The sequence below is a fragment of the Bolinopsis microptera genome, chromosome 4 (assembly GCF_026151205.1).
Source record: "Bolinopsis microptera isolate Bmic1 chromosome 4, MBARI_Bmic_1.0, whole genome shotgun sequence".
NCBI lineage: Eukaryota > Metazoa > Ctenophora > Tentaculata > Lobata > Bolinopsidae > Bolinopsis > Bolinopsis microptera.
Genome location: NC_087075.1, coordinates 15,866,571 through 15,881,830, shown reverse-complemented (window position 1 = coordinate 15,881,830; position 15,260 = coordinate 15,866,571). Strand labels below are relative to the sequence as shown.

The 15,260-nt window shown below is 40.0% G+C and overlaps 1 protein-coding gene across 2 annotated transcripts in view; it reads left to right on the top strand.

Moving 5' to 3' along the window:
* Nucleotides 1–14,681, top strand: part of LOC134814254 (isopenicillin N synthase-like) — a 36,564-nt gene extending 21,883 nt beyond the window's left edge. The window contains exons 1-7 of one of the 2 annotated variants that reach the window (XM_063822336.1): nucleotides 9,926–9,935; nucleotides 12,632–12,706; nucleotides 12,861–13,123; nucleotides 13,234–13,576; nucleotides 13,753–13,861; nucleotides 14,002–14,174; nucleotides 14,297–14,681. In XM_063822336.1, coding sequence (XP_063678406.1) covers nucleotides 12,636–12,706; nucleotides 12,861–13,123; nucleotides 13,234–13,576; nucleotides 13,753–13,861; nucleotides 14,002–14,174; nucleotides 14,297–14,417 — 1,080 coding nt within the window. In that variant the 5' untranslated portion in view covers nucleotides 9,926–9,935; nucleotides 12,632–12,635 and the 3' untranslated portion in view covers nucleotides 14,418–14,681. Of the gene's footprint in view, nucleotides 1–9,925; nucleotides 9,936–12,631; nucleotides 12,707–12,860; nucleotides 13,124–13,233; nucleotides 13,577–13,752; nucleotides 13,862–14,001; nucleotides 14,175–14,296 lie in introns of those variants that run through there. The other variant, XM_063822337.1, reaches the window with a different exon arrangement.
* The last annotated feature ends 579 nt before the right edge of the window (nucleotides 14,682–15,260 follow it).

Here is a 15,260-nt window from a genome sequence, read left to right as displayed (position 1 = left end):
TTGGACCTCCCGTGCCGTCGTGTTGGCCACCTGGTGCTCGATTGCTGGCAACTTGGTTTATCGCAAGTTGGTCCAATCTAAGTGACAAGTTGTCCATTCGTTGTCCTAGTTCATCACGTGGTGGTTGATTGGTTACGTCGTCTTCGGACGTGACGGTGTTTGCTGTTTTGAATGAGGCAGCTTGACAGCCGTGTAACATAATGGCGGCGTCTAGCAATTGCTCCATGTCAAGCTCCTGTAGCTCTCGTAGCCGTGACGCCAGGTACGCGTCGTTTATATTCGCTATGAAGGACTCGCGAAGTGATCCTCTTCTCATTGCTGGGTCGTTGGGGTACGCCTTGTTGGATAACTTGAACAGTTCCAGGTGGTACCCCCAAATTCCTTCAGTGCGAAGTCTTTTCCGGTTCCTCAGTTCCGTGACGTATCGCTCGCTGTTTCTATTCCACCCTTCAGATCGTCGGAGTTGGGCAATAATGTCGTCGATATCACCAGCTGCGTCTTGTACGGTCCGAGAAATCCCTTCTAGGGCCTTGTCCTCCAACAGGCTGATGAGGAGGTCAGCCTGTTCGTCAGCGGGGCAATTGATGGATCGGGCGTATGCACGAAAACGTTGGAGGTAGAGTTCGAGATCCATGCCACTTTTGAACTGCGGCGGTGCTCGTACGAACATTGGGTGGAGTCTCGGCGGGTTAGCGGCGGCGGCTGCAGCCGGACGCATAGGGGCTTGATCATCGGCCATTTCTGAGGGAATACTGGTTAATTTTTTAATGGCGTGCTTCGCGTCCATGCTCATTGTTGAGGTTGAACTTTGGGTTGACATGTTCTGATAGGAAGAGGGTTAATTTGAGTGTTAAAAATTTCTTTTCCTTTAGCCACAATATAATATAATAGCACTTATAGTGACAAAAGTTTACATTAAAATTTGAGGGAGAGCGGAGTTATGCTTCTTATCTAACCATACTACTCACACTTGCATTCATTGAAAGTGCCGTCACATTATATTCTTAACAAGGCACCAGTCATCACCTAGTGTACATAGGTGGCTATCCTACTATCAGTTCCTTAACGTATGCTTACTTAACCTGGTCCTTCTTCGCCCAGTAACTCACATTTGTACTGATTTCTAAATTGGCGGAATCGGCAATACTCGGCCGTAAAATCTGCAGGAATACAAATTTATACTTATATAGCGCTTATCAATTCTCACATTTCACACATTCATCACACGACATACTCACGTGAGCCAGTCGATGCCTAATTAGTACACTTATTTTAATCCTATTTATTTTACGAAACTGACTCACCTTCGCCCTTTTTGCGGCATCGACCATTGTCGGCATCTGCAGGAATATATAACTTCTACTTCGCGTGAGATCTCTACACCATCACTCTACACTATCATTTTCATTCTCATATAATCTGGGGCCCAGCTGGCATAACTTCTTATACTATATAACATCATTTGTCATATCTTCTGCTATCATTACTTAATACTTACATATCACACATTCACCACTCAGACTCATGAGTCACGTGCTGTTTCGATTCTCTTACTTTTCAGGCACTATTCTCTGGTCAATAACACTAAATATAAAATCCAGCGGGTTAACCTTATTTCGCACAGAACAGCAGCTTACTCATACGGTTACAATCCAGCACGGTTCTACTTACTTACTTTCTCTACACTCACACACTTACCCACTTACACTTCAACTTTATTCTAATCACGGGGCCCCTGCCAGCATACTTACGCTTCATGCGTCTCAACTCTTCATCATTCTTCTCTTCAACTTGACGGCATGATTAACTTTCTCTACAGTACCGCTCTCCCAGTGGAGTAACATCAACAATTTTTGGGACGTAATATAATAATACACGTGAGGTGGCCTACCAAACATAAGTTATAAGTTCGAATTAAGAAATTTAAAGTGGTATAAAACAAGTACTATTTCAGCAATTCGGGATTAAAACTGTATCCCCTTACATGTACATTTTAAAAATAATAAAAAAACAACCCTTACATCAAGAATTAAAGATGTTAAACTACAATTGAGTACGTCGTAGCATTTATCAGGTACAGTATTACGTCATGATACTTATCGTAATACGTCAACTAAACTTATGTTGCGCAATTAACAGTCCTGTCTTATATTGCCAAAATGGTTAGGGGCGTCGCGGCAGCTGCCACGATAGTGTGGGGTGGTGTTCGATCTTGTGTGTGGTACGAGGGTCGTTTGTGCGGTATGTTTAGAGTGAGAACGACCTGCGGAATTAGTATGATGATCGTGGAAAGTTAGTCGGGTGGAACCGATAAAATGCCGGTAACTGTGGTAACAGGAGTAACCGTCAGACTGTGTGAGATTTCATAAATGTGTGAATTTCATTGGAACCCAGCTCCCGAAAGACACGTGACCATCGCTAACTGAGTGGCCAGTCTCACTAGTTTGAAACTTAACTGTTACAAGAACGACCTAATTAAACGACATTCCGAAGGCCCCGTCAATAGTCTGGGATGGGTGTTCGAAACCAACAATTCTTAAAATACTTACGTTGCTAGGGTGTTAATTCCTTTTTACCATCAAAAAGATCAAAACCAGACGCTAAACAATTGCACAACTGCACTGGAAGCACTAAGTTAATATGCGTTCCATTGCACATGTTTTATTAAATAGGGCGACTAAATGGTATCTTTCATATAGGAGGTGGTCTAAAATCACATGATAATCTTAAGGTGGTTTCGCTAAGCGTGTTAATTGCTTAATCAACTTGATTGACTATCAAGCCTCGGTAGGTCATTTCGGGTATTCTCCCTGCAATTAACAATGACATACGATTAGGGGATGCTCGTTAACAACTGATGGTTCGAAGGGTTGACCTACTTCGTGGTCTCGTGGGTATGTGGTTACGTCGTGTGGTTTAATCATTACGTCATGGTTGGTACGGCTCACCGGTGTTTGCAGTACCATCTTTTAGTTAGGAGCATTTTACTCGATTTATTTACAAGTATTAAATGAGGCATAGGGCAGTTTACTACTACTACTTATTACTGGTACAATGGTGGATATGCCGATAGCTGGACAACATCCGGCCGGAAGGGACAAGGACCACAAAACAGGGAGCCAGGAATGCAGGCACATTTACGGCGCCAACGACATCTTCAGGCCCAAGTTATTTGTTATACTTATATAGTACTGTTGAAAGTATTAAAAATTAAGCTAATACGTAGCGGACTACTCCGTTATTTGAATCGTGGATATTAAATAATTACGACAACAGTCATGCTCTTACCTGTCGTGGGGATAGTTTAGGGATCTGAAAGTAGGAACCCTGAAAGTAGAACCCAGGAGGAGTGCAGGAATAAATTGATTTATGTGGAAGTTGGGGGGGCGAAAGTCAACTTACAGAAATTGAATTTTATACTACAAAAACCGCGATACATTGCAGCCCCGGCGGCCCCGGTTTCTAAACGGAGGTGGCGAATTTACTACTAGATATACGTAATTACAACAACGACAACAACCACCCACCTTTTCTACACTATAATCTACCATGTCGAGCAACACTTCTACTGTGATTGGGGGCCCGTTTATGGTAAATACTTATTACTGGTAATACACTTCAATTGTGGCTTACACTTATACTAGTCTTAATGGTCTGGGTACCGTACAATTTTACGGTATCATAAGCTACGAGTGATTTCAAACTTAATACTAGGAGATGGTGGTTATTCTAATCCACCTAGTGCTTCCCTCTCTTTTCGAAGTGTTCATCGACTCCTTAGAACGTGTCTACTTGTAAGTACTGAACGACGTATACGACGCAGAGTTGTTTTTACGCGTTGATAAAAATAATTAGTTGCGTTGATGATGATATGGTGACCATTAGGGTCATTCCCCCCCTTTGTGAGTGGCAAAATTATTAGCTTCCATCAACTAGCTGGTGTCATTTGAGGCCAGTTTTTGGTAATCTCCATATCTAAAGTGATGGTGGAGCGTGGAATTTGTATCGCCTCTCGAAGCTGGAGTGCTGCACGCATACAACACTTCAGCCAGAGTTGGCATGACAACCAGATAATATCTAGACGCTCTTTAAGTAAACTAACCCAATTCTCGTTACTCTGGTTACAGCGAATGTCGTGGGGTTTTTGAGTTCGTGAGACGTGAGCGTGTAGGTAACCAAAGTAACGTTATAGTGAGTGTACATGATCTTAGTTAGCAAAATATAGGGGACGCATCTCCATCCTTCGCCGAAGAACGGTCAAACATTACTTTCATTATCTCACTGACGTCCAGTTGCTGTGGCTGGCAACTAACCTCGACGTTTTTAATAATTTAATTTAACTTCAAAGCTGTGGCTCGAAATCACAATTCGTGATTATTCTGTTAAATGAACTTCTTTCAAAAGTGTCTCATGTACATATTTAATAATTTAACGAAAAGTAACCATTATCCTAGCTTTGGTCGGCCAAACCATTTACTCATTAATAATCCATAAACTGGGATCGTTATTTTTCATCAGCCGAATATTTCAAGCACACTGACCTGTTTCCTCACTGGTTCATCGGACAGGGGTATCCTTGGCGTCGGTCGTGTTCTTTAAAGAGACATCTACTGTCGGCGTTTGGAGTGTACTGATTCGATTCGTGCTTCTCGTATCCTCCTCGGCATGGTACTTCTTTGGTTGGTTCCGTCCACGTCAATCCAATATATGAGGGGGAAATAATGTTAGAGTCGGCTAATTTTACAACGCCTGTGTCTTAATAAAATGCCTACGATGGCTCGACTGGTAACTACTGTCCATGTCGACTGATAATATCCCACAGTGCGTAACGTTGCTTTTAGCATGAATATTGTATACGGATCAAATAATGCCTGTCAATCATAAGCTATTCGAGTCCCGTATATCTGGGTCCAATTTGTAAGAGCCCAGCCGTCGTTAAACTGGCTGTGAACTACAAAAGGTGGCCTGGAATAATACGTCAAACAACCTAGGGCGGAGAGTTTATTTAAGGCTCCATAGAAGCTTTCCTATAGCTCCCAAACATGATCAAACCTGGATAGCCCGGGCAAGCGGGTCAATACTTACCTGCATCATGTCCTCCTTCAGGTTCCACCAGGGTCTCGGGTTCGTAACGTTCCACTAATTTAGTGGCACTCGAAAGCCTCCGAGAGACACGGCATCATTCCGTATTAGTAGTGTTGTTATTTTAACGTAATTTCAATGACAATTTGCAGCACAGGATTGCTCCTGGCTGGTGACCCTTGTTGTCACTGATTTATATAATAACACCAGTAAGGTACGCCTATTTAAGGGGCCAGAATATAGCTTCTGACATCAAGGTAATTATACCAAGCAATGGATATATATAATCGTAATATCGTCATAATAATTTAACGTAAGTTCTAATCCTAAAGCCTTCTAGGAGTACTCACTCCGGTGGTCGTTAGATCTCTGGTGAAGCTTAGAGGCGTAGAATCCGACAAGGTTCGACGTGGTGGCTAACACGACTTTTATATTTAATTCTTTAGTTCTCACACGTTTCTCGTGGCTTAATGAAGAGGTTAAGCTTTTTAACAGTTTTATTTTTGAACTAAGCAATAGAGTGTCCAAGCTATGGTTCTTTGACTCGCACCATATTTGTACTGTTTTATACCAGAGAAGAGAGGTCATTGTAGATCCTGATGGAAACGGAATCCACCTAACAGTACTGTCCAAGAGAGAGATAGCTCGCTCTCTTGCTACCTGTGTCAAAGAATTTATGGGGCGCAGCTACTTAATTCGAAAACACTGGCCGCTAAGACGGGAGTATGTTTCTTCATTGGGCAGACCTTAGAACAGCAATACAATATACAAACATACTACATCGAAAATTTGGACATACTTATTAATCTACTAAGAATCGTACAGTATACGAACCATGTCTTGTCTGCACCAGCTTACGGCTAATCGAAATCTTATCTTTACTAATTTGAATCACGTAATCAGACCACTAAGTACATACACTTACAAGTTACAAATACAGAATACAAGTCACATTCACATTTCACATACTTCAATTAACTTTTTAAACTTATTCCCACAGAATAACACTTAACTGAATTGATTTCTCTAGTCAGGAGCTGAAGTTAGGGACCCGGACAGAGTGTTCACAAAACCTCGCACGTTTTCTCACTCTTCCCTGGCCCCATTTTCTTGGCTCACTCATCTGGAGTAGATACTTTCAGTAACTGTTTTTCCGTGTACTTTATTATATATTAATATACAGTAGCAAACCTATATCTACATTTAAACAAGAGTATCATTTACAGCCAAAAAATGGTAGTTATCCGAAGTAGTAAAAATAGCTGTAAGGCCTGTACAAAGCGCCTAGTCTCACACAAGATAAGCATCACTTGTAGTATCTGTTATATGACATATCACCCAAAATGTGCTCACCTAACACCTAGCGACATAACTGAACTTACTGGAGAATGGTCTTGCTACAGCTGCATTTCAGAAATTCTTCCAGTGGGCGCCGTCATGCCTCTATTACCATCACGGCCTATACAAATCCCAGTCTCCAATAAACGAGAAAAATGTCACACTTGCACAAAAATTGGGAATGTAAGACAAATGACCAAATGTTGCTACTGTGACAACCTATCCCACACAAGATGTTCTGCTGGCTCAACAGGCTGCAAAGAATGCTTGAGAAAAATTTTCCCAGCATATGATGTCTCCATTAGACAGCTTCACATGATAAATTTCAGTAACACTATTAGGTTTAACCCCTTTAATCGCGACCACCTATCAAATCAAATAGGTGATCGTGATGATACTGATGCTGATTTGAATCCATGGGAAACAACGTCTAGTCTTCTAAATAACTGCAAATACTATACCGCGAAAGCAATAAAAAATACGAAGGAGTATGAATTAAAACTTTTCTCGCTAAACGTTAGGTCACTTAATGGGAACATTGAAGAATTTCGGGAGAATATAGATCAATACACAAAATACGACGTTCTCTGCTTCAATGAAACAAATTGTAACACGGAATGTTTGCCTTTTCAGGGAGAGGAGCTCGAACTAGACGGTTTCTATCCACCGTATGTTCAGACTCCCGCCAGAGCGTCAAATCGTGGTGGAGGATTAGTTATATATGTTAACAAAAAACTATGTGAATTATCTGACATAAACGTTAAGAGCGCTCTATGTTGCCACGATAACCCTAAGATAGGAGAATTCTTGGTTGCAGAACTTACCTTGAAAGGGCACAAAAACGCGTTAATCTGTAATATATATCGCTCTCCAAGTGGGGATTTGAATGGTTTCCTTGAACAATTAAAAATTTTCCTCCGTAACTTAGCAAGACATCGAAACAAAAATATCATACTGGCCGGTGATACTAACATAGACCTACTAGATTACGGGAGAATAGACTCTGTCACTAAGTATGTGGACACTCTAGCAGAGCATGGGTTCGCTCCTGTGATATCTAGACCAACTAGAGTCACAGATCACAGTGCGACAATCATTGACCATATTTTCGTCAATAATTGCCACGCTGTTACAAAATCGGGAGTAATTTCTGAGTCAATCTCTGACCACTTGGCAACTTTTGTCACAATCATGGTTGATCAGAATAGGCTCAGTTGTAAACTTCAAGAAGATACAACAGAAATGTCTTCTCGAGTAATAAACGATGACAGTATCCAAAAGTTCGAGAACGACATTTCTGCGGTAGACTGGAACTTGGTTAATAACTATGATTCTGTAGATGAAAAATTTGAGGCTTTCGATAAAAAATATAGTGAACTATACGACCGAAATTTCCCAATTAAGGCAAAAAAGAGTAAACCAGGCCGCCGTAAAAACACAAAGCCGTGGATCCAAGAATGGTTACGGTGCGCATGTGATCGCAAAAATAAATTTTATGAAGATTTTGTCACAAACCCGACCACTGAAAATGATATTAGGTACAAGAAAATGAAGAAATTTGTGAATAAACACGTGGATAAGGCCAAAAACAAATATTACAACGCGTACTTTACAAAATATTCTAGCGACAGCAGAAAACAATGGCAAATGGTTAATAACTTGTTAAACAGAAAGAAAAAAGGCAAAATTAAGATAAACAAAATTAACTATAATGGGAGCGAGATAACAGATTCTCAGCAAATTGCGAATAGCTTCAATGACTATTTCTGCAATATAGCTGAGACTCTTAAGAGAGAAAATGGTCTCGTATGCTCTGAGGGCAGGACTATCGTAACAGAAACTCAAGATAGCAAATGCCAGCGGAGCATGAATCTAGAAGATTCGTCCGCATCAGAAATAATTGAAATAGTTAAGGGTTTGAAGATTAAGTCGACTTCTGATATGAGTATACTTCCCCTGAAAAAAGTGAGCAATATACTTGCACCAGTGCTTAGCTGCCTAGTCTCTGCGTCTCTACATCAGGGGAAGTTTCCTCATAAATTGAAAATCGCGAAAGTAGTTCCACTTCACAAAGGTGGGTCACGTGCTGAAGTTTCAAACTATCGACCTATCTCACTACTCTCATGTTTCTCAAAAATCTTTGAAAAAATTATGCAAGCGCGACTATTAGATCACTTAAAGACAGAGAAAATCCTATTTGACTCTCAATACGGATTTCGGGCTGGGCACAGCTGCGAACATGCTTTACTAGAAGCCCAAAACCATATTCACAGGGCACTAGAAAAAAAGCAGGTCACAGCACTGCTTCTATTGGACTACAGCAAGGCCTTTGACATGGTTGACAGCAGTATTCTTCTGAGAAAACTTGAGCACTATGGAGTTCGGGGGTTGGCTTTATCTTGGTTTCACTCATATCTAACCGATAGAGAGCAATACGTGAGCGTCAACAACTGCAAGTCCTCTCACCTCAAACTTAACTACGGAGTACCACAGGGCTCCATTCTCGGACCAATTCTGTTCATAATCTACATCAACGACCTTCCTCAGATTAGTAATTTAGCTAAACATATTTATTTCGCTGACGACGCAAACCTAATAATAAGTACAGATACATTTGAACAACTTAATGCATTGGTGAATGAGATTCTGACTTTGATAATTGATTGGGCTACTAATAACGGGCTTAAATTAAATGCTAGCAAAACTAAATATATGATCTTTACAAATAAGAAAACCAAGGATATAGAAATCTACATGGGAGGTGAGCGACTAAAGCAAAGTTATCACGAAAAGTTTCTTGGCGTGATCATTGATACTAAGCTAAATTGGGCCCACCACATTAGACATTTAGCCACTAAAGTATCTAGAAATGCGGGTATTCTCTACAAACTCAAAGGCTCAGTACCTAACAAAGCACTCAAGTTGATATACAACAGCTTTGTTCAGTCTCACTTGTACTACTGCTGCACAGTTTGGGGAACAAGATCGCTAAACTCCGTTAAAAGAGTCTTCTCGGCCCAGAAAAAGGGCATTCGCGCTGCAGATAACCAATACCACCGCTATTTTTATGACAAAGATCTGAATAGCACACCTTCACACACAAAGGAAATTTTCAATAAACTAGAAGTATTAGCTTTACCGAACGTGATAGCTAAATGTATATTATGCTTAATGCACAAAGTTTATTCTAACACTGCACCACCAAATATTATAAGAATGTTCACTGTTTCAAACTTAAACGCACCTAGAAGAGAACCTGAGTTCTTTGCAGTACCATTTAACCGTTTATGTAATTCAGACAAGAGCATTTCTTACATTGGGCCTAAGTTATATAACCAAACAGTCAACATTATTAACAAGGACATAAAATATGTCACCACTTGCCTACAAGACAAATTCCTAAATTCATTCAAGTCTACAGTCAACAAGCATGTGCTTACTGCACAAGCACATAAACCGGATGACAAGGACTGGGACAACTCAAATTTCGTACTTTTAGAAATTTAAATAATTTGGTACAACATACGTTGATCATAATAACGAGCAACAAAACTTTAACCTCATAACAAAATATGACTATCTTCGAGCATTTTTTACAATGCTATCGACACCGCGCAATTTCACTGTCATTTACAACTTTTAAAAGATAAAAATATCACCGCGCATTCTTCAGACCCTGTGTCGCTGTTCTAAATTTATGTCAAGAGATAAGAGTTATTTAAAATTCTTAATAGTACTATTTAAATTTGCTAATAGCATAATCATATTTTATACATTATTAATACTTTATACATTGTGTGCATATATTTATATTTGATTGTAATTAAAGATTTTAAGGCGTTAGTGCCGAGTAATGCCTTCGGGTAGTGCTCCTCAATCAATCAATCAATCAATCAATCATACTCCGGGAAGTACTGCGACAGTTGTGTATCATCGTCAGCCGCTCGATAGTGTGGTCCAGAGAGGTCGGCAGAGTTCATCAAGGTGGTGAAGTCCTTCCGGATACTTCCATCTTAAGTCACGAGCGGAAAAACGTAACGTACTCTGGATCGGCCCAAGAGAAGTGATGCGACGTGACACGTGGTTCACAGGTCGCTAGCAGTATCTTGAGGGCGACAGTCTCGGCGGCACTTCTTTGGTTGTTACCGGGGCGGGCCGCGCTTGGTCCGTTATCAGACCAATTACCATAGTGGTATGGGTCGTTATCTTAACACCCAACTGAATGGTGAATCCTTGGCGAGATCCTAATTATCGACACTTCAGCTCCTGGCTGGTTTGGCCGTCTGCAGGTCGGGTTTCGGTAACCATGGCAACCGATGTTACCATGACAACCGATGTACGCCGGTCCAGGGCGTACTATCAGGGTAAGGTCCGGTCTTGGATAACGTCAGATCCGGGGGTTCTTACAACGACTACACGTGTTCTTTACAGAAAGCTTTAAGGAAACCGTTCTCTGACAGATTACCAACTTTATCTTTATCAAGACACTCGTCTACCATCGTCATTTTGCTTTTATTAAATTGAACGTCACAGCCCGCAATAAATTCACATACAACAATGTTAAACAATTGGAGTTCACACCACTTTTGTCGTTTTTCAGGTAACTTTGACGTCAATTTTATGGACGTCAACTTAATTTGTGCGTCAAAAATTTGTTTCAAAAATGTATAATACTATTCTATATTTTAGTCAGCAAAAGTACTGAAGCAAGGGGGTTGGGGTAAGTCATTGCCTTTAGCAAATTCGAGTGCCATAAAATATTACAAAGTTTATTGCATTGAGTTTGTGACTTGGATTATTAAGCATTTAAATTCGTTATCTGACTCTTTCTAACACTGTTAAATATTATCATGTCCCTCCGCAAGCAATCCTCGCCCATTTTTATATCAGTGGTTTTCGATATCAAGCTAAATGGAATCAAGCATTTAAAACCTTATTTGCTACGAACATGTCTGGTATAACAAGTATAACTGCAACTTAACATGCCTACTTTTGATTTAATTTAGTGCAGCGTGTGACAGCTTGAAACCGTGTTCTATTCTGGTTTCCTTATCTCTAATATCTGATTTACCACTAATTGGAGTAAAAACCACATGATCACATGATGCCACAAAAACATTTAAATAGACTCCTCCGTTCAGTCACCCTCACAATTCTCGAGAGGAAAAGTCCCTATTTTGCTCTCGAGCTAATGTCCAGTTTGACCTCTTTGTTCATAACTCATTCTATATCTCTAAATGACGCCCTTTACGTTTCCTTGTTAGAGATTTAATCCATTATTTTTTTATAATGCCGTAAATAAATTTTATTTCCACCTAGCTTGTGATAATATTCCTAATATTTGTCTATAATGTCTGAACTGATTATAAAAGTGCATAATTTTGGTAATTTTATACCAATATTTGTCCATAAATTCTGAACTAGTAAAGCTATAAAGAAGTGCATAATCCTGATATTTCCAGACTAACTCTTTCTTGAATGACTTAAATGTACATCTTTGTTGGGTATATTTTAATGTCGCATGTAATAAATGTTAGAATTTGTTTATTTATTTATAATACTAAATACAGCAAACACGAGAAATACATCAAGTGACTGAGTAATCACGCATTCTTCATACTATTACCATGGTTACTACCCCATATTACTCCATACTACCCCATACTACCCCGTACTACCCCATACTACTCCATACTACCCCATACTACCCCATACTACCCCATACTACCCCATACTACCCCATACTACCCCATACTACCCCATACTACCCCATACTACCCATACTACCCACATACTACCCCCATACTACCCCATACTACCCCATCTACCCCTACTACCCCATACTACCCCATACTACCCCATACTACCCCTACTACCCCATACTACCCCATACTACCCATACTACCCCATACTACCCCATACTACAACCCCATACTACCCCATAACTACCCCATACTACCCCCCATACTACCCCATACTACCCCATACTACCCCATACTACCCCATACTACCCCATACTACTCTGTTATGGGCCATGTGAACCAGATCGTCGAAATCAGTTCATTTCAAAACTTTATTACTAATAAATTTTATCTTTAAAAGGTATTTTATTAACACATCATACAAATCGTGCATCCATTCAGTCAATTCAAATATTCGTAGTCACCTAGTTAGGTCTAAGATTAACTTGATTTCATGTTGCTTTACTTTTAGCTATGAAACTGTTCGCAGTTGTTTTACTTTTGGTTGCTCCTGCAACAGCTTTACTTCCCGATCTTTTGGAAAAGTAAGTGCTCCTTCTTCAAAATGATAGGTTCACAAGAACGAACCTTTATAACTCTTCAGCGATTATCTTACAAACTGTAACTGTAAAAGATTCCATGATTGCAAAGATAATTACTCCCCAGTGAAGCTTGCAAAGATAATTATATATCTTTCAGACTGTGGCCGGAACAAAATGAGGGTGTGTTCGATGGGGTAGCCAGAATCCCATACTTGGACCTCCTCAACGACAACTCCTACATTGACCCCTTCCTCCTCCAGTCCATGAAGAAATACGGATATTTCTACGTTGTGGATGTCCCTGAATACAGCGCTTCTCTGGAACAGGACATCATGAAGCAGTTCTACGATCTGGATGAGGATGTCAAGGACGAGATTGCTATCAGGAGACACAACCCCGCCAACAAGAATGCTTATCGAGGTGATCATATAGTTGATTTTCATTTATCATACGGTTTATCTAAGATTTATAATTTTACTAATATCGGTGATGCAATTCTTGAATATGGCGCTTAAATAACCAATATCAAGGATACTGCCCCGGACTTGACGATGTTGAGAACACCCTCCAATACAAGAACCTCTACAACATTGGACCCCACGAGACCCGAGCTGCAAGCTTCGAGAGTGACGACATCCTCGAGAAACTCAGATACGATTGCCAGGAACCCAACGTGTGGCCCGAGACTGGAAACTGCACCTTCGACAAAGTATTCAAGGAGACCTTCCAAGCTGGATTCGAAATCAGGAGGAACGTCGGAAGAGCTTTCATCAGGAGCATTGCCCGAGCCATGGAGTACCCCAATCTGCCTGCTCTCTTTTCTGAGGACGAGTTCTCCGCTATGGGACTCAGGAAATACCCCATCCGAAGAAAGTAAGAAACATTCTTCTTCGTCCAGTACTTTCAGCCGAATAATCATTAGTCAGACTTTAGAGTCACGTATATTCGCTCACGTTATGAATCTTTAAATAACCTTAGAATAACCTTTATTTCTTGAATTTAAATGACCAATTATTTATCAATCCTTTCTGATAATAAATTTTTCGCAGGATCAACAGCAACATGTACTCTGACTTTGACGGAACTCTCCTGAGAGAACTGGAACACATTGACTCTACCGTCACCGTCCTCTCCACCTTCAACAACGATGGTCTTGAGGTAACAATTTAACTCCTAACGCAACATTTGGAATATGCGCTTTAACATACTTGTATCTTGTTGAAAACTCAATTAATATTTTATAGCTTTCTGCCACTAACCGAAACATATTTCAATTTTTAAACGATGAAATGTTTTAGGTACTCTACAAGAACCAGTACCGAGCCGTTCCCGTGACCGGAGAAAACTCCTTCATCGTCAACATCGGAAAGCTGGTAGATGACCTTATCGACAACAAGGTGCCCTCAGTCAGACACAGAGTTGCTGAAGTTGACTTTGATAGATACTCTATCACCTATTTCCTGGGACCCCAGTGAGTTTAAACTTTGTTTAAGATTCTCTGCTTTTTATTGCTGATTAATTTCTTACTCGGTGAATCTTACTGTTATACCAAAAGGGTAGTCTTGATTGGCTTTTCAAGTAATTTCTTTTCAGATTCGATGCTGATATCAGCCGAAGTGTAAGCGGTAAACTGACCGACGCTGGACAAAAATACACCATCTTCGGAGAATGGATTAAGGACTACCTTGGTGCTATTGAACTCTTCTACTACTAAACAGTAAGAAAAAACAAGCTTGGACAGAATCAGCACAGACGAGGCACTGAACCAAAGAAAGACTTTTAACTAAGATAAATATAATCTTTTGCTAGTTATACCTATTGTATACACATTTGTACGGGTGAATTATGTATATTGTTTATGACAATGTTTTTCATCATACCGCTTTGGTTTTTATTTGATTCCTGTACTGTAAACTTTATATCTATAGTTGTTATTGCATGTTTTTAAAAGATTTGTAACCTGCATTTTAAAGACACAGATATTGCTTTTTCATTGTAAAATGCACCTAGTAAACTTCTCAGGACTATACAACTCTCAGCTCTGCTGTCAATTCTAATCCTCAGTCTGAACCTCTCAAACATACTGACAAGTTACCCTGTTGGAACTCGAAAGTAACCCAAAAGCAACTCAAAAGTAACTCAAAAGTAACTCAAAAGTAACTCAAGAGCAACTCAAAAGTAACTCAAAAGTAACTCAAAAGTAACTCAAGAGTAACTCGAAAGCAACTCAAAAGTAAGCCAAAAGTTACCCGGAAGTGACCCGAAAGTAACTCAAAAGTAACTCAAAAGCAACTCAAAAGTAACTCGAAAGTAACCCGAAAGTAACTCAAAAGTAACTCAAAAGTAACTCAAGAGTAACTCGAAAGTAACCCAAAAGTTACTCGAAAGTAAGCCAAAAGTTACCTGGAAGTGACCTGTGTTCTCAAGGGGTGTTGAGAACTCCAGACAGTTAGTTACTCAGAAGACAGTATTTCCTCAGGGCAATTCTGAATGTGCTAAAATTTATCTTAATGATGACAACTTTTTAAACCTAATGCTACGGGACAGGGGATTTTTT